General features: G+C 37.7%; 1 protein-coding gene across 9 annotated transcripts in view; it reads left to right on the forward strand.

The window, feature by feature from the left end:
• ZC3H13 (zinc finger CCCH-type containing 13) overlaps window positions 1-18,245 on the forward strand; it is a 246,050-nt gene that overhangs the window by 209,035 nt on the left and 18,770 nt on the right. For 8 of the 9 annotated variants that reach the window (XM_049853394.1, XM_049853395.1, XM_049853397.1 and 5 more), the window contains 5 exons: window positions 2,014-2,575; window positions 4,158-4,261; window positions 4,622-5,818; window positions 14,282-14,797; window positions 17,137-17,289. In XM_049853394.1, coding sequence (XP_049709351.1) covers window positions 2,014-2,575; window positions 4,158-4,261; window positions 4,622-5,818; window positions 14,282-14,797; window positions 17,137-17,289 — 2,532 coding nt within the window. The remainder of the gene's footprint in view (window positions 1-2,013; window positions 2,576-4,157; window positions 4,262-4,621; window positions 5,819-14,281; window positions 14,798-17,136; window positions 17,290-18,245) is intronic. The other variant, XM_049853400.1, reaches the window with a different exon arrangement.

The raw sequence follows: 18,245 nt of genomic DNA on the forward strand, positions 1-18,245 counted from the left end.
GGAAATATTTTAGATGGAATTGATGGGACTTGGATGTGAATTATTAGTTGGAGATTTCCAGCTTCTTTGAAAAACTTTGAGACTGTGAGAGCTGGAACTTGCCGAACTGCCTTGTTTTTCCAGGTCTCTCAGATTTTCCACCTCTTAAAAGGAATAGTCTTACCACTTTTCTATCACTTGTTTTAATGGAAAATATTTACATTTTCCTTCTCTGATAGTTTTCCACCTTACACAGGTTTTGACTTTCACAGGTTTTACTGTATATGAAGAGAAAAAATACATTTGGGGGCAAGATAGGGAAGATGATGTAGACATATTAATGTGGTGTTCTTGTATTCTTTACATTATCCTTTGATCATTGTCATTTAGTTGAAAGAATAAAGTTTTTATCTGCCAAAAAGAGTGCCTGCATAAAGTAGTCTATGCCCTTACATTGTTATAATCAGAAACTCCAAGTGTGAATTGCTGTAAGTTGCATTTCTTTCAGGTTATTTTGTAGTTTTTGTGACATTGGGATGGTCCCCAAATCAGGAGTTCAGACCGTATAAGACGTGGGTATATAGCATTCTGGGAATCCAAAATGTGGTATATTAGAACTGTTCTAAATTTAAGTTGGTTCCAACAAAAGTAAAAGGATGTAAGAGAACTGACTTCTACTCCTGATATCCCAACGCTTCTGCCATCTCTATGACTTTGGCACGTTAACTTCTGGAGAAAGGAGGGAAGTTGGACAGGGTTTCATTTCATTTTAGCTTTAAAACTCTGTAAACTTTTGTGCTTTGGACCTATAACTGTCTAAAGAGTAAAAGATGGATAATTCTTGTCTTTTTCATCAGTGGTAAGAAAAGACATTGAAATTCCTGTATTGCATCCTTCCCTTGAAATATTCTAAAATTATTCTGCTTAATAAATTGATACCAGATGCTGCACTTAAAATACAAGCCTCTTGGTCTGTTGTAGCCTTTATTGACTAATGAACAGGCATGAAGTATGAAAATAGACCACAGTAGCCAGATCGTATTACAATGAATAACTGAAAAATGGCCATCTGTGGAAAAACTCGTATCATCCTCTTACACATTTTTTGATCCCAGACTACTTTCCTGTTCATTTGGGTATTTGGGCATCATGCATTCATTTCTCAAATATTTAAAGAAAAAAAAAAAGGTGAAGAGAAAAAACTAAATATGATGTAAAGAAAAGTTGTGTTTTTGTATGATCCATGCACTGATTGGAAAAAATATAAAATGTGATGAGATTATCCGTTAACATTTTAAGAAAATTGCTCTTCATCTGAGTGATCAGTTGTATAATTAAGTAAAATTTAATTTATTAGAAGTTAGTTATTATAAATATATATCACTAAGATAGTCACTTTTTATATTTGCTAATTTCAAGATTGTTAAGCACCAGCACCCTTAATATTCTAGTTTGTGGTAAGAAATTGATATTGCAGCAACATATATTGACAGATGTTTTGTTCTGCTATATTTTCCTCACGTAATAGCTTCATTTTGATGTGTGTATATTTTGCCCTGAAATTAGAGGTGTGACTTACGAGGGAAATTTTTTTTTTCCTTCAGCTCCTATGTTCTACACCTCCTGCTGCCCCTATCCTTTGCCACCAGTGTTCTCAGGTCCTGCTGGGGGGACAGAGAAGATCAGAGGTGAAGGGTAGAGATGGCAGAAAGTGGGGTTGGAGCAGTGGGCTGGAGGAAGGGTAGGGACCATGAAGAGAAAGATCAGAGGTGGATCAGGGGAAGATGGAGGGGGGTTGATGGGGAGCAGAAAATATGGTCGTTAGAGGACAAATAAAAATTATCTTTAAGAAAAAATATTTTGAAGGTTTAGGAGTGATTGTTGCTTGGATAATTAGAAGTAAACATAGTGTCTAGTTTATAATTCATTGCCAGTGTGACCCTATACACAGACAAAATTTAAGATTTGCTATGCTGTCTTACCAACAGGCTATCTGTCAAATTAATCACTGACAAAACTTGATTTTCATTGTAGATCAAAGACCAAGCTCACCAATTCGACATCAGGGGAGGAATGACGAGCTTGAGCGTGATGAAAGAAGAGAGGAACGAAGAGTAGACAGAGTGGACGAAAGAAGAGATGAAAGGGCTAGAGAGAGAGATCGGGAACGAGAACGAGACAGGGAGCGGGAGAGAGAGAGGGAACGTGAACGGGAGCGGGAACGAGAGAAAGAAAGAGAATTAGAAAGAGAGCGTGCTAGGGAAAGGGAGAGAGAGAGAGAAAAAGAAAGAGACCGTGAAAGAGACAGAGACCGTGACCACGAACGGGAGAGAGAAAGAGAGAGGGAGCGAGATAGGGAAAAAGAACGGGAGCGAGAGAGAGAAGAAAGGGAGAGGGAGAGGGAGAGAGAGAGAGAACGAGAGAGGGAAAGAGAACGAGAACGGGAACGAGAAAGAGCAAGAGAAAGGGATAAAGAACGAGAACGTCAAAGAGAATGGGAAGACAAAGACAAAGGACGAGAGGACCGCAAAGAAAAGCGAGAAGATATCCGAGAAGAAAGGAATCCAAGAGATGGGCATGATGAGAGAAAATCAAAGTGAGAATGATTACGAATTTGTTTTTATAAAAGTTATATTGTAATCAGACATTGAAAAAAGTTTCATTTAGTGCTTTACAGCGCTTCTCTTAATTTTCTGTTAATTCTTTTTTCATTTTCTCTGTACGTTTTCCTGTATTTCAATTTTATTTTACATGTATGGTGTTTAAAGACTGGAGTTGTCTAAAAAAGATAATTTTTCCATTCTACTGTTCTGTATCCAAGGGATGTAATTAATCATTCTCATTTACGGTGCCATTTTTGGTAGCACGTTGGCTTATTCAACTGCCACAGACATTTTTCCCAATAGGGGTTCAATGTAAAAGTGATAGAATCAACAAACTTGTATCCCATCACATCCCCTTTATAACTAGTTAATGGAGTTGATTAGTCACCAAGAGATACTACCTATGCCATTCCTGATAGTGCTTCCTGAGTTTTGCATACTTGTCAGTATGGAGTCATCACCACCAGGCCACCGGAAGCAGTCATATGGCTTAGATTTAAAGGAGTCTCTGCAACCACTGTATGGCTGGATACCCAGCTGCACACACTTGAGCCTCTGAGTTGTCTTACTGCATCCAGGGCCTCCTTCACAGAGTTCCTCGTCTGTATAAAGGCACTGTCAAGGAGATGCATGTGCTGCAGTGTGTTTCTCAACCTTTTACCGTAGTGTTTATAAACAAACAATGTTAGTAGAAAAAAAAAAAAGGTGGTCAGGTGGTCACAATGTAAGAGAAAAAGTGGGAAAGCAATAAAATAATTTAAGTACCCAAGAGATACAATAAATCGCTACTGATTTAAAATTTAACTAAGGAACAAGAAGTAAAATGAAAATATGAATTAATTTGTCATCAAGCAAGTGATTTAGTTCAAAGAAGGAAAAAGGAAACTAAGTTTTATAGTGTGCCCACAGCGTGCCTGGCACCTGGTTTCTGACGTAATTGATTTATTCCTCATTGCAGTTTTTCCCTCATTTTAAGATGAGAATGCTACAGTTGAGTTTGCTCAAGGAACTTACCTAAGGTTGCATGGCTAAAGTTGAGCACATGCCTGTCTGACAACACAGCCATACTGGTTTTTCCCATTCTGTTTCCCAGCATAAGGCATTTTTAGATCATTAAAATATTAAAATTGACAAATGTTTATATTAGAGGGTACATTAATATATTTACTCCTCTGTTGCGTGTCACCATCTTCGAATATTTAAACCTGGCAGTTTTCACTTGAAGTGATTCTACGTGTATAATGAGGAAAAGAAAAAATGTTGCCACGTATTATTGTCTTTTGCAAATGAAGTGAGGAATTTGGTAAAGAACTGAATACCTTTTGCATGGTATAGCTCTGACAATATTGCTATCCTGCAATTATGTGTTCTAGTTATAGAAAAGAAATACTAGTAAAAAATGTAGAAAGAGGGAGTAGGGAGTGAGATGTATGTAAACTTATATGTGACAGACTGATTGGATTTGTAAACATTCACTTGAAGCTTAATAAAAGTTAATAAAAAAAAAAAAGTAGAAAGAAATCTCTTTTTTGCACCTAGAGTTTTTTAAACTGCATTTATTTGTCCAATTTTTAGGAAGCGCTATAGAAATGAAGGGAGTCCTAGCCCTCGTCAGTCACCTAAGCGCCGACGTGAACATTCTCCTGATAGTGATGCCTACAACAGTGGAGATGATAAGAGTAAGCACAGTTTATTTTCTGTGTCTCTATATTCGGATTCCTTTGTAACCATGAGACATTTCTTTGATCTTAGTACAAACTTATGAATGAAAATGTTTAATCTTGCTCTGCTGCCTTTGAATATCTTATGTCACTCAAGTATCTGTGTTAGAAATACACAGAATCATTTTATCATAATGACACTGTCATTTCCTACTATTTGTGTAAAGCTGTATTTTTTAAATTTTTACTAAAATTAGTGCATTTATAATTACTGCCACTTAAAAAATGAAAAATGAGATTGGCTTATTGCTATTTATATACATTGTGCAATGTTTGTTAACTTGGCGAAGGCATGATTAGTTTTATCTTTTTGTATAGATGAGAAACACAGACTCTTGAGCCAAGTTGTTCGACCTCAAGAATCTCGTTCTCTCAGCCCCTCGCACCTTACAGAAGACAGGCAGGGTCGCTGGAAAGAGGAGGATCGTAAACCGGAAAGAAAAGAGAGTTCACGGCGTTATGAAGAGCAAGAACTCAAAGAGAAAATTTCTTCTGTAGATAAGCAGAGAGAACTGATAGAAATCATGGAAAGCTCAAGATCACGCACACAAGACATTCTAGGACACCACCAGTGTGAAGATCGAGATATATCTGATCGAGCTCATGAAGAAAACAAGAAAAAAGCAAAAATTCAAAAGAAGCCAATTAAGAAAAAGAAAGAGGATGATGTTGGAATAGAGAGGGGTCATGCAGAGGCAGTATCTGAAGATGGTCAAGTGTTTTCACCCAAAAAAGGACAGAAGAAGAAAAGTGTTGAAAAAAAGCGTAAAAGATCGAAAGGTGATTCTGATATTTCTGATGAAGAGGCAGCTCAGCAAAGTAAAAAGAAGAAAGGCCCACGGACTCCGCCTATAATAACTAAAGAGGAATTGGTTGAAATTTCCCGTGATAAGGACAGCACTATAGAAGATCCTCAGAAAAAAGAGGATACAGCATTCAGTGACTGGTCTGATGAGGATGTGCCTGACCGCACAGAGGCCACAGAACCAGAGCACACTGCCAACGCTGCTACTCCTACTAGGACTCCTCCTCCTCTGTCCTCTCTTCTTCCTCCTCCTCCTCCTGTGGCTACTGCCACTGCTACTTTTGCCTCTACTCATAGTACTACTGCTGCCACCACCTTTACTGCATCTGCCGCCACCATTTCCGCCTCAACCGTTTCCGCTACTTTTACCAATGAAGAATTGCATAGAAAGTGTCACAGAGCACGAGTGGAGAAAATAGAGGCACCTCATGTTACTATAGAAGATGCACCACATCGCAAGCCAGTGGATCAAAAGAGGAGTAGCAGCCTCGGGAGCAATCGGAGTAATCGTAGTCATACATCTGGTCGTCTCCGTTCCCCATCCAATGACTCTGCCCATCGAAGTGGAGATGACCAAAGTGGTCGAAAGAGAGTACTGCATAGTAGCTCAAGAGACAGAGAAAAAACCAAAAGCCTGGAAATCACAGGAGAGAGGAAATCTAGGATTGATCAGTTAAAGCGTGGAGAACCTAGTCGAAGCACTTCTTCAGGTAATAAAATTGAATTTTGATATAACCAGTGTTTCATATGGTAGTATATTTTATACAAATTTTATTTCTAAACTAACTCTAAATTGGTTACTTTATATGCTGCCTTAAATTTTATGGAACTTACCAAAAAACTTAGCTGTCCCATCAAAATACAGTGTCTCCTTATTTGCGATAGTTATGTTCCATGAAGTTGCCTCAAACACTGAATTAATGAATAGTAAGACATTGCTCCTAGAGGAAATACAAGGTTAGGTTCCTTTGAGCCTCTAACCCAGTAAAGTCACAACATTTTTGCCAGTCAATCAGTACATAACCTTGTTTTATGTGTGTTTCTGTTTAAAGATACCTTCTTTATTATATTTCTTTATAATAAAACACTAAGCCAAGGAGGATTTAACATTTTCCTGATCCTGAGTAATGTGTCCATAAATTTCTTAGCTCTCACCCTCACAACGTGCTGTCCACTCTGCTGTGTTTTTTTTTTTTAATCAGTTTTCATCTCATGAATCCACAAATTTATCCACTTTTTCATCTTTTCCATAGCTTTATCATGCACTATAGATGTTACTTCAGCACTGTCTTAGTTATCTAGTGCTGCTATAACAAAAATACCACAAGTGAATGACTTTAACAAACAGAAATTTATTCTCTCACAGTCTAGAAGACCAAATTCAGGGTGCCAGCTCCGGGGGAAGGCTTTCTGTCTCTGTCAGCTCTGGGGGAAGGTCCTTATCGTCAATCTTCCCTTGGTCTAGGAACTTCTCAGCGCAGGGACCTCAGGTCCAAAGGACACGCTTCACTCTTGGCTCTTGTTTCTCGGTAGTAGGAAGTCCTTCTCCTCTCTGCTCGATTCTCTCTTTTATAATCCCAAAAGAGATAGACTCAAAATACAGCCTAATCCTGTAGATCGAGTCCTGCCTTGTTAACATAATTTCCTCTAATCCTACCTCATTAACAGGATAGAGATTAGGATTTACAACACATAGGATAATCACATCACATGACAAAATGGTGGACGACCAAGTAATACTGGGAATCACAGCCTAGCCAAGTTCTTTGTTTGTTTGTTTTTGCTGGCTTCTGTAGTATTGTGTACTGTCTTACACTTCACCAAAGGTATCACTTGTCTATTTAGCTTTTTTTCATTCCCCTGACCCCTTCTCTCATAACCATTATGTGTAAACCTTTTCGTGAGTTTTTTTAGTAGTGGTTGCGTATAATATTTATCCTTTTGTGATTGACTTATTTCACTCAGCATAATGCCCTCCAGATTCATCCATGTTGAGATGCTTCGCAGATTGATCATTGTTCTTTATCGTTGCCTAGTACTCCATTGTGTGTATGTACCATAGTTTGTTATCCATTCATCTGTTGATGGGCATCTAGGCTGTTTCCATCTTCTTGCTATTGTGAACAGTGCTGCAGTGAACATGGGTGTGCATATGTCTATTCATGTGATGACTCTTATTTTTCTAAAATATATTCCCAGGAGTGGGATTGCTGGATCATACGGTATTTCTATTTCTAGCTTTCTAAGGAAGCACCATATCATTTTCCAGAATGGTTGTACCATTTTGTATTCCCACCAGCAGTGCATAAGAGTCCCAGCCTCCCCCCAGCCTCTCGAACATTTGTTATTTGGCATTTTTTTGATTCATACCAGTAATGCTGGGGTAAGATGGTATCTTATTGTGGTTTTGATTTGCATTAAATGGCTAGTGATCGTGAGCATTTCCTCATGTGTCTGTTAGCCACTTGAATATCTCCTTTGGTGAAGTGTCTGTTCATTTCCTTTCCCCATTTTTTAATTAGACTGTTTGTCTTTTTGTCGTAGAGGTGTTGGATTTTCCTGTAGATTTTAGAGTTTAGACCTTTGTCGGATTTGTAATAGCCAAAAATTTTTTCCCAGTCTATAGATTCTCTTTTTACTCTTTTGGTGAAGTCTTTTGATGGGCATAAGTGTTTAATTTTTAAAAGATCCCAGTCATCTAGCTTATCTTCTAGAGTTTCTGTGTTGTTATAGCTTGTATCCTGTTAATGCCGTGTATTAGGGCTTCCAGCCTTGATTGTATTTTTTCTTCTATGATCTTTATATTTTCTGGCTTTAGATTTAGGTCTTCAATCCATTATGAATTAGTTTTTGTGTAGGGTGTGAAGTATGAAACCCTATCTCCACACTCAGCCAAGAGTAGGGAGTCTGCCGGGGGTCCAGGAGTAAAAGGCCACTGGGAGGGAGACGGACAGGGATGCCTGACAGGGGCTCAGAGCCAGGCAGGCAATGTCCCTTCATTTTTTTGCAGATGGGCATCCAGTTGTGCCAGCACCATTTGTTAAAAAGACTGTCCTTTCCCATTTGATGGACTTTGGGCCCTTGTCAAAAATCTGGTGACTGTAGGTGGATGAGTTTACATCTGAGTTCTCGATTCTGTTCCATTGGTCAAGTTATCTGTCATTATACCAGTACCAGGCTATTCTGACTACCATAGCTGTATAGTAGGTTCTGAGGTCAGGTGGTGTGAGTCCTGCTACTTTATTCTTCTTCAGTAATGCTTTACTTATCCAGAGCCTCTTCCCTTTCCATATAAAGTTAATGATTAGTTTTTCCATCTCTTTAAAGAATGCTTTTGGTATTTGGATCGAGATTGCATTGTATTTTAGATTGCCTTGCGTAGAATTGACATTTTGATAATGTTGAGTCTACCTCTCCATGAGCATGATATGTTTTTCCATTTATGTGGATCTCTTTTGGTTTCTTGCAGTAGTGTTTTATAGTTTCCTTTGTATTGGTCTTGCACATCCCTGGTTAGATTTATTCCTAAATTTTGTTTTTTTAAGGTCTATTATAAATGGTATTATTTTCCTGATTTCCTTTTTGTTTTTCTCTTTATTGGTAAATAGGATTCCAACTAATTTTTGTATGTTTATCTTGTATCCTTCCACTCTGCTGAATCTTTCTATTAGTTCCAGTAGTATTCTTGTAGAGTCTTTCAGGTTTTCTGTGTATAGTATCGGAAACCCTGGTGGCGTAGTGGTTAAGTGCTGTGGCTGCTAACCAAAAGGTTGGCAGTTCAGATCCACCAGCCGCTCCTTGGAAACTCTGTGGGGCAGTTCTACTCTGTCCTATAGGGTCGCTATGAGTCAGAATCGACTCGTCAGCACTGGGTTTTTGGTTTTTATGTATAGTATCATAGATATGATAGGGACAGTTTTACTTCTTCATTGCTAATTTGGATGCTCTTTATTTCTTTTTCTTGTCTTATTGCTCTAGCTAGGACTTCCAGCACAACGTTAAATAGTCCTAGCGTTATAAGGCATCCTTATCTTGTTCCCATTGTCAGAGGGAATGTTTTCAGCCTCTCCATTAAGAATGATGTTGGCTGTTGGTTTTGTATAGATGCCCTTTATTATGTTGAGGAATTTCTCTTGTTGAGTTTTATCAGGAATGGGTGTTGGACTTTGTCAAATGCCTTTTCTGCATTGATTGAGATGATCATGTGTTTCTTTTGTGTGGTGCATTGCATTGATTGATTTTCTAATGTTGAACCATCCTTGCATACCTGGTATGAATCTTACTTGATTGTGGTATATTATTCTTTTGATATGATGCTGAATTCTATTGGCTAGAATTTTTGCATCTATATTCATGAGAGTTACTCATCTGTAATTTTCTTTTTTTGTGGTGCCTTTGCCTGGTTATGCAATCCCTGGTGCCCTAGTGGTTAAGAGCTACAGCTGCTAACCAAAAGGTTCGCTGTTCAAATCCACCAGGCGCTCCTTGGAAACTCTGTAGAGCAGTTCTGTAGGGTCGCTATGAATCAGAAATGACTCGGTGGCAACAGGTTTGATTGGTTTTTTTTTTTTTTTGGTTGCCTGGTTATGGTATCAGGGTTATGCTGGCTTCATAGAATGACTCTGGAGAGGTACCATTTCTTTTCTGTGTTGTGAAATAGTTTGAGTAGTCCTGACGTAAGCTCTTCTCTGAATGGTTGGACTCTCCAGTGAAGCCATTTGGGCCCGGGTTTTTTTTTGTTGGGAGTTTTATTACCTTTCCAATATCTTGTTTATGGGTCTGTTCAGATTTTCAACATCATTTTGTGTTAGTTTGGGTAGATAGTGTATTTCTAGAAATTTGTCTGTTTCTTCTAGATTTTCAAGTTTGTTGGAGTATAGTTTTTCGTAGTACTCTGTTATGATCCTTTTTATTTCAGTTGGGTCTGTTGCAATGTCCCCCATTTCATTCTTATTTGGGTTGTTTGCATCCTCTCCTGTTTTTCTTTTGTCAGTTTGGCCAGTGGTTTGTCAATTTTGTTGATCCTTTCAAAGAACAATCTTTTGGTTTTGTTGATTCTGTTATTTTTCTATTCTCTATTTCATTTGTTTCTGCCGTGATCTTGATTATTTCCTTTCTTCAGTGGCTGTGGGCTTCTTTTGCTGTTATAGTTGTATAGCTAATGTTTTGATTTTGTCCCTTTCGTCTTTTTTGATGTGTGCATCTATTGCTATAATTGATCTCTGAGCACAGCCTTTGCTGTGTCCCAAAGGTTTTGGTATGATGAGTTTTCATTTTCATTTGATTTTAGGAATTTTTTTATTTCATCTTTGATTTCTTCTATTACCCTGTGGTTTTTAGACAGGGTGTTATTCAGTTCCCATGTAATTGATTTTTTTTTTCCTTGCTCTTCCTGTTATTAATTTCTACTTTGATGGCATTGTGATCAGAGAAGATACTTTGTATTATCTCAGTATTTTGCTGAGGATTGCTTTGTGACCTAAGATGTGGTCTATTCTGGAGAACATTCCATGTACTTTGGAAAAGAATGTGTACTTTGCAACTCTTGGGTGAAGTGTTCCATATATGTGAGGTCAAGTTGGCCTGATTTTTGACGGCCCCAAAGTGGATACACATTTTTAGGGACACAATTCAATCCATAACAAGCACTTTTCAGAGCAGCCTCATGTACAGATTGGTGAATTTCCTCTTCCTTTTTCAGATGTACCATATTGTTGATTCATTCACATTAAACTTACAGCCAACAGCTCTATAACTCATGCTGCAACAAAATTACCTAACACACGTTTTCTCCCTAAGGTACATCACAGCCTTTTCGCACATAGCAACACTAGACGGTGCTTCAGCACTATGCTTGGGACCCATTTTAAATAGCAGCATCACCAACAGAATACACAGATTTGCGAAAAACATGGCACTAACTAGACTGCAAAAAGGACACTTGTTCACAGTGTGAGAATGTAGAGCTTTGCCTTGTTTGACCTCAGCTGGGAACACGTGCACTGGGTGACTCAGATTTTTCACTGCTTCAAGTATGTCTACTAATGATCATGAAAGCACCACGACTGTTGATTTTGGGGTTAGAAATAAATTTTATCAAGTAGGTGACTTCTCAGATATGGAATCCACAAATAATAAGGATTGACTGTATTACCTGTTATCACACTAATACTGACATTATAATAGAGGAACATTCAACATTATAGTAACTTAAAAAAAAAAAAAAAACCATTGTTATCAAGTAGATTCCAACTCTTAGCAAGTAGATCTGCCCCATAGGGTTTCCAGGGCATCTTTATGGAAGCAGACTACTCCATCTTTCTCCTGTGGAGCATCTGGTGGATTGGAACTGCTGACCTTCTGGCTAGCACCTGATTGCTTTAACCACTGCACCACCGGACCTCCTTAATATTGTAATAAACTGAAAAACCAAAGTTATTGCCATCAAGTCAATTGCAACTCATAGCGACCCTATATGACAGAGTAGAACTTGCCTTATAGGGTTTCCAAGGAGCACCTGGTGGATTTGAACTGCCGACCTTTTGGGTAGCAGCCAGACTCTTAACCACTACACCACCAGGGTTTCCAGCTGTATAACAGAGGTACATTAATCAGTTTTTATATCAAGATCTTAGTAAATGTTGGTGAAGAACTTATGTATTCCAGTCCGTTATTGAAGCCTAAAATTTTATCTTCCTACTATTCCTTCTGCAGCCAATGCTCTCTCTTTTTTTTTTTTGTGGTGAAATATATATATAACAAAACATTGCCATGTATTTTACATGTATAATTCAGAGACATTGGTTACGTTCATCATATTGTGTAACCGTATTATTTCACCACCATTAACAGAAACTCAGTGCCGCTTAAGCACTTCTGCCCTCCCACCCATGGTAACTATTAATAAGCTTTGGTCTGTACACATTGGCTTATTTCATGTAAGTGAAATCATACAGTATCTGTTCTTTTGTGACTGACTTATTTTACTCAGTATAATGTTTTCAATGTTTCCATGTCATAGCATGTATCAGGACTTCATTTCTCTTTATGGCTGAGTAATATTCCATGGTATACCACATTTTGTTTATCCATTCATCTGTCGATGGACGTTTAAGTTGTTTTACCTTTTGACTCCTGTGAATAGGGTTGTAATGAACATTGGTGTACAGGTTTCTATTTTCATTCCAGCGTTCAATTCTTCTGGGTGTATATCTAAGATTGGGATTGCTAGATCATATGGTAGTTCTATGTTTAACTCTTTGAGGAACTGCCAGACTTTTCCACAGCAGCTGTACCATTTTACATTCCTACCAGCAATTAATAAAGGTTCCAATTTCTCCGCATCTTCACCGACACCTGTTATTTTCTTGTTTTTTTTTTTTTTTTTTTTATCATAGCCATTTTAGTGGGGGTGAAACCAAAACCAAACCCATTATCATCAATTCTGACTCATAGCAACCCTTTAGGGCAGAGTAGAACTGCCCCATAGGGTTTCCAAGGAGTAGCTGGTGGATTCGAACTGCCTGCCTTTTGGTTAGCTGCCATAGTTCTTAGCCACTGGGCCACCAGGGCTCCAGTGGAAGTGAGGTGGTTATCTAATGATGGTTTTGATTAGGATCTCCCTAATAACTAATGGGAACCCTGGTGGTGCAGTGGTTGAGAGCTCGACCAGAAGATCAGCAGTTTGAATCTACCAGTTGCTCCTTGGAAACCTTATGGGGTAGTTCTCTTCTGTCCTATAGGATCGCTGTGAGTCAGAATCAACTCGACGGCAACGGGTTTGGTTTGTTTGTTTTTAATAACTAATGACATTGAAATGACAACATATCTTTTCATGTACTTTTGGTCATTTGTATATCCTCTTTGTTGAAATGCCTGTTCAAGTCCTTTGCCCATTTTTCAACTGGGTTGTCTGTCTTTTTTGTTGTTAAGCTGTAGGAGTTCTTTTATGTTCTGTTTATTAAACCCATATCAGATATATAGCTTCCAAAAAAGTTCTCCCAATCTTTATGCTGCCTCTTCACTTTATTGATAGTCTGTTGATGAACAAATGTTTTTGATTTTTGTAAGGTCCTATGTATCTCTTTTGTCTTTTGCTGCTCATGCTTTTGATGTTATATCTAAGAATCCATTAGTAAAAAGTACTACACATGTCCCAAAGCATTACCTCTGTGTTTTCTTCTAAGAGTTTTATGGTTTCAGTTCTCACATGTAGGTCCTTGATCCATTTTGAATTAGTTTTTGTATATGGTATGAGGTATGGATCCAGCTTTATTCTTTTTCATGTCAAAATCCAGTTTTCTCAGCACTATTTATTAAAGAGACTTTTCTTTCCCCTGTTGAATGGACTTAATACAGCCTTGTCAAAAATGAATTGACCATGGGTACATGGATTTATTTTTGGACTCTCAGTTCTATCCCATTGGTTTCTACATTTGTCATTATACTAGCACCAGGCTGTTTTGATTACTGTAGTTTCATAGTATGTTTAAGGTCCCTGGGTGGTGCAAATGGTTTGCATTCTACTACTAATCTAAAGGTTGGCAGTTCTAACCCACCCAGCCATACCACAGAATTAAGATCTGGTCATCAGCTTTGTAATGACTATAACCAACAAACCCTCTGGAGCAGTTCTAGTCTGTAACACATGGGATTGCCATGGGTTGGAATTGACTTGATGGAAATTTTTTTTTTTTAATGTTTTGAAATCAGGAAGTGTTGAGTCCTCCTACTTTGTTCTTTTTCAGGATTGCTTTGGCTGTTCGAGGCCCCTTGCTATTCCATGTAATCTTTTGGAATGGCTTTTCAATTTCTGAAAAGAAGGCTATTGGAATTTCTAAGGGAATTACATTGAATTAGTGCTGTCTCTTTTGACCACAGAAAGGTAGGGGGAGAGGGAGAGAACAGATAATAATGTGATCAGTAACCACTTTTTGTACTTATTTCTTTGAAGTAATTTTGTGATTATAGTGTGGAAATAGGCCCAAAAAATATGGTTTTGACATATTTTAATTAGCACTTTGAGAGAAATTTTTCTTGAAATGAGTTATTTGGATAGCTGGGAATAAATTCAGAAAAAGAGAAATTGTAAATTTTAAAAGACCCTAAATAGGAAACATTTTATTTCTGTTTTAACAGGTATTAACTCTTTGTATATGATATATTTATTTCAGATCGCCAGGATTCGAGAAGTCATAGTTCAAGAAGAAGCTCTCCTGAGTCAGACCGACAGGTCCACTCAAGATCGGGGTCATTTGATAGCAGAGATAGACTTCAAGAACGTGACAGATATGAACATGATAGAGACCGGGAGAGAGAGAGAAGAGATACAAGGCAGAGAGAGTGGGACCGAGATGCTGATAAAGATTGGACACGGAACAGGGACCGAGATAGATTGCGGGAACGAGAGAGAGAACGAGACAAAAGGAGAGAATTGGACAGAGAAAGAGAGAGAATTATTCCAGATTCTGTTGAAAGGGATAGGGACAGAGACAGAACTTTTGAGAATTCTTTCCAGATAGACTGTGTAAAACGCAGTGAAGCAAAGCTGGAAGGTGAGCATGAAAGAGACCTAGAAGGCACTTCTCGAGACTCTACAGCTTTTGAAAAAGAAAGAACGGATAAGGATCTGGGATCTGTGCAGGGATTTGAAGATATAAATAAAGCTGAGAGAACTGAGAGTGTGGAAGGTGAGTGCCACTTCCTTTTGTCTGTTACACTGCTCCGTTCCTTTTCAGAGTAAAATTCACATTCTTTTAAAACATTCTTAAATCTGTTGACTGTCAAATTAGATATTCCAGTATGCCGCTCTGATATCTCTCCACCCTTGATTAGACAAAATATTTTTACTTCAGCTTTCTTCAGTTATATTTTCATATCAATATTAAGTATAAATAGCATCAAATCATGAGCCACATGGCATTAATGGAGGTATAGCCTTGGTGTAGAATTGAATATAATTGAACTAATTATTATAATAGCTGTCTTGTGATTGGAGTCAGTCTCCCTCATCCCTAAAATATACCGTTTGCTAGTTGTGACCACAGATAATATAGCATAGAAATTTATGTGATGGAAAGATTTTATTCACTTAAAGTAGGAAAATGAGTTAGTGAATGTGAAAAATTAAAAATCCCAGTATATGTATTTCTGTTTATGTGTATATCTGTATGAGGATGTTATTAAAGTTGGTTATCTTGGAGGGGGATTGGTAATGGTATGTTGTTGTTTTCATTAGGTGCCCTAGAATCGATTCTGACTTATGGTGACCCCACGTGTGCAGAGTAGGATGGCTCTAAGGTTTTTAAGATCATGACCTTTCAGAAGTAGATCGCCGGTTCTGTCTGTCAAAGCCCCTCTGGGTGGGTTCACAAAGCCAACCTTTTGGCTCATAGTCAAGTATTTACCTGTTTATACCACTCAGATGGTATCGGCAGATTATTATGCAATTTAATAGAATAGAAAAATTAGAGTGGCTGAAAAAATTTCGTAGTTTCTTATATTTTATTTGCTGTAAATTTATACCTGCTACTATCCATAAGATTTTCACTGGCCAGTACTTTTTGCACGTAGATTGCCACATCTTTCTTCCTCGTCTGACTTAGTCTGAAAGCTCTGCTGAACCCTGTCCACCTTGGGTTACCCTGCTAATATTTGAAATATCATTGCCATAGCTTTTGGCATCACAGCAACATACAGGCCACCACAGTACAGCAAACTGAATGAAGAACAAATCTGTCTTGGAAGAAGTACAGACAGGATGCTTAGAAGTAAGAATGGTGAGACTTCATATCATGGACTTTGGACATGTTATCAGGAGGGACCAGTCCCTGGAGAATATCATGGTTGCTAAAGTAGAACCTTAGCAAAAAAGAGGAAGACCCTCAATGAGATTGATTGACACGGTGGCTACAACAATGGGTTCAAACATAGCAACAAATGTGAGGATGGCACAGAACCAGGCAGTGTTTTGTTCTGTTGTGCACAGAGTTGCTCTGAGTCAGAACTGACACAGTGGCACTTAACAACAACAAAATTATACCCATAAAGCATACTTTGCATTTTGGAAACTAGTTTTATGGACTCAGTAAAGTTTATGAATAACTAGTGATTAGAAGGAAACCCTGGTGGCGTACTGGTTAAGTGCTATGACTGCTAACCAAGAGGTGGGCAGTTTGAGTTCACCAGGCGCTCCTTGGAAACTGTATGGGGCAGTTCTGCTCTGTCCTGTAGGGTCGCTGTGAGTCAGAATCGACTCGACGGCAGTAGGTTTGTTTTGGGTTTCATGATTAGAAATACTAAGCATATTTTGTGTTTTTGGGATTATTTAAACTCACCAGGAGACAAGCTTAGCCTAGGTGATTGAGAAAATTTGGTCAAGAAATAGAACATACACTAGTGGAACTAACAAAGATATCTTAAGTTGTATCACAACATTCTTCTGAAAATTATGTTTGATATTTAAAGGAAAATACTGGGATAAAGAAGAGGAGCTGGGAGGTAGAGGAAGAATTAAGGGCACTTCTACATTTTTATCTCATTGTTCTTCATATCATAAGCTAAATGTTATGACCTAAGATTTAAACTTAAAATAAATTTTATTAGTAAGTTCATAACATTTTTTAATTAATGAGTTTATTTAAGCTAAGAAGTTACTGTCACCTTTTAAAATTAGTGGATTCGTCTGGAGTTATTTAAAGCTTTATTAGCACAAAGTAACACAACATACATAGTCAACATTAATGTTAGTGGTAGCTTTTGTTTCTCATATTTTTATTATAATCTTACAGCCTATTCTGCTGTTGCTGTCCATATATTTTTGCTTTAAAACCAAGTTTAATAAATTAAATTTTATCTTCTCAGTTTTCTTTTTGAATTATTAAATGTTTCAATAATAAAGAAAAATAGTTTTCTAATGAAAAAATGCTTTTCAGGCTTTCCAATGTGCACAGCCTCTATGTCATTGGCTTGACTAAGCACCCCTTTCCTCGGAGGCTCTCTTTAACGTGAAATGAATTTCTCTGTTCAGCAGGAGATGACGAATCCAAGTTAGATGATGCGAATTCACTGGGATCTGGGGCTGGAGAAGGATACGAGCCAATCAGTGATGATGAGCTAGATGAAATTCTGGCAGGGGATGCTGAAAAGAGGGAGGATCAACAGGATGAGGAGAAGATGCCAGGTAATCATTTGCAGAGGTGGTTGAACGTAAAGATTATTTGATTCATGATATTAAGGTTTTCTCTGTAAGAATTGATGGAAGCCAGGTAGAATTCTCCTCGTTATATTTTAATTAAGGTTGCAAGTCCAATAAAAGGAAAATTACAGTCCGTATATACATCCCATTTTCAACTCACTGAGAGAAAGCAAACATTGCCTATGAATTAGAGGGGACCTCATTTATAATAGTGAAATCTCAAGATGCACTTTGCAGAATTTAAGATTCATGTTATCTGACGTGAAATCTGACCAAATGTTGATTGCCAAGCAGTGTTCTAGATGGGAGGTGTATGGTACAGAGCTTCACAACCCTTGTGCTGCAAACAACTTTTTAAATGACCATTTAATTTACAGTAGTTACAAATTTACAATAGTTGAAATGTTTGAACACTGTTTATGTACCCCTTTCTGTCAGTTTTCTAAATTCAGTAATTACTATTTTGATTTACAGTGCTTTATGCATTGCCAGAGAGCTCACTCTAGTGACTACCCCATGAAGCAGCACCCCTCCGTGGTCCTGCTGAATCATCCCAGTTAGTCTAATTGTTACTAACAGTTTTTTATTTATCATTAGTAAGGGTCTTTGCTTTGCCTGAGTATATAAAATATTAACTTTTTATTTTGATTCAGTTAGCACTCAGAGTCCACAATTTTTCTACTCATGCAGAAGATATATCTGATTGTTATCTTCATGATTACCTGATATTAGCTATTCCTAAATAGAACATTTTTTTGATTTCTTCAGTTCCTTCTCAATGGATGGGTTATCTGCTCTCAATATTAATAAAAATTTGATAATGAATTATATGTTTTTACAAAGTAAAACAAGTGAGTGCTTGTGCCCACTTGCAAACTTAATATACTCCTAAATTTAACCCTTCAAAGAATTCTGGTGACGAGTTTCAAAACGTCACATCA

Source organism: Elephas maximus, chromosome 14 (assembly GCF_024166365.1).
Source record: "Elephas maximus indicus isolate mEleMax1 chromosome 14, mEleMax1 primary haplotype, whole genome shotgun sequence".
Taxonomy (NCBI): Eukaryota; Metazoa; Chordata; class Mammalia; order Proboscidea; family Elephantidae; genus Elephas; species Elephas maximus.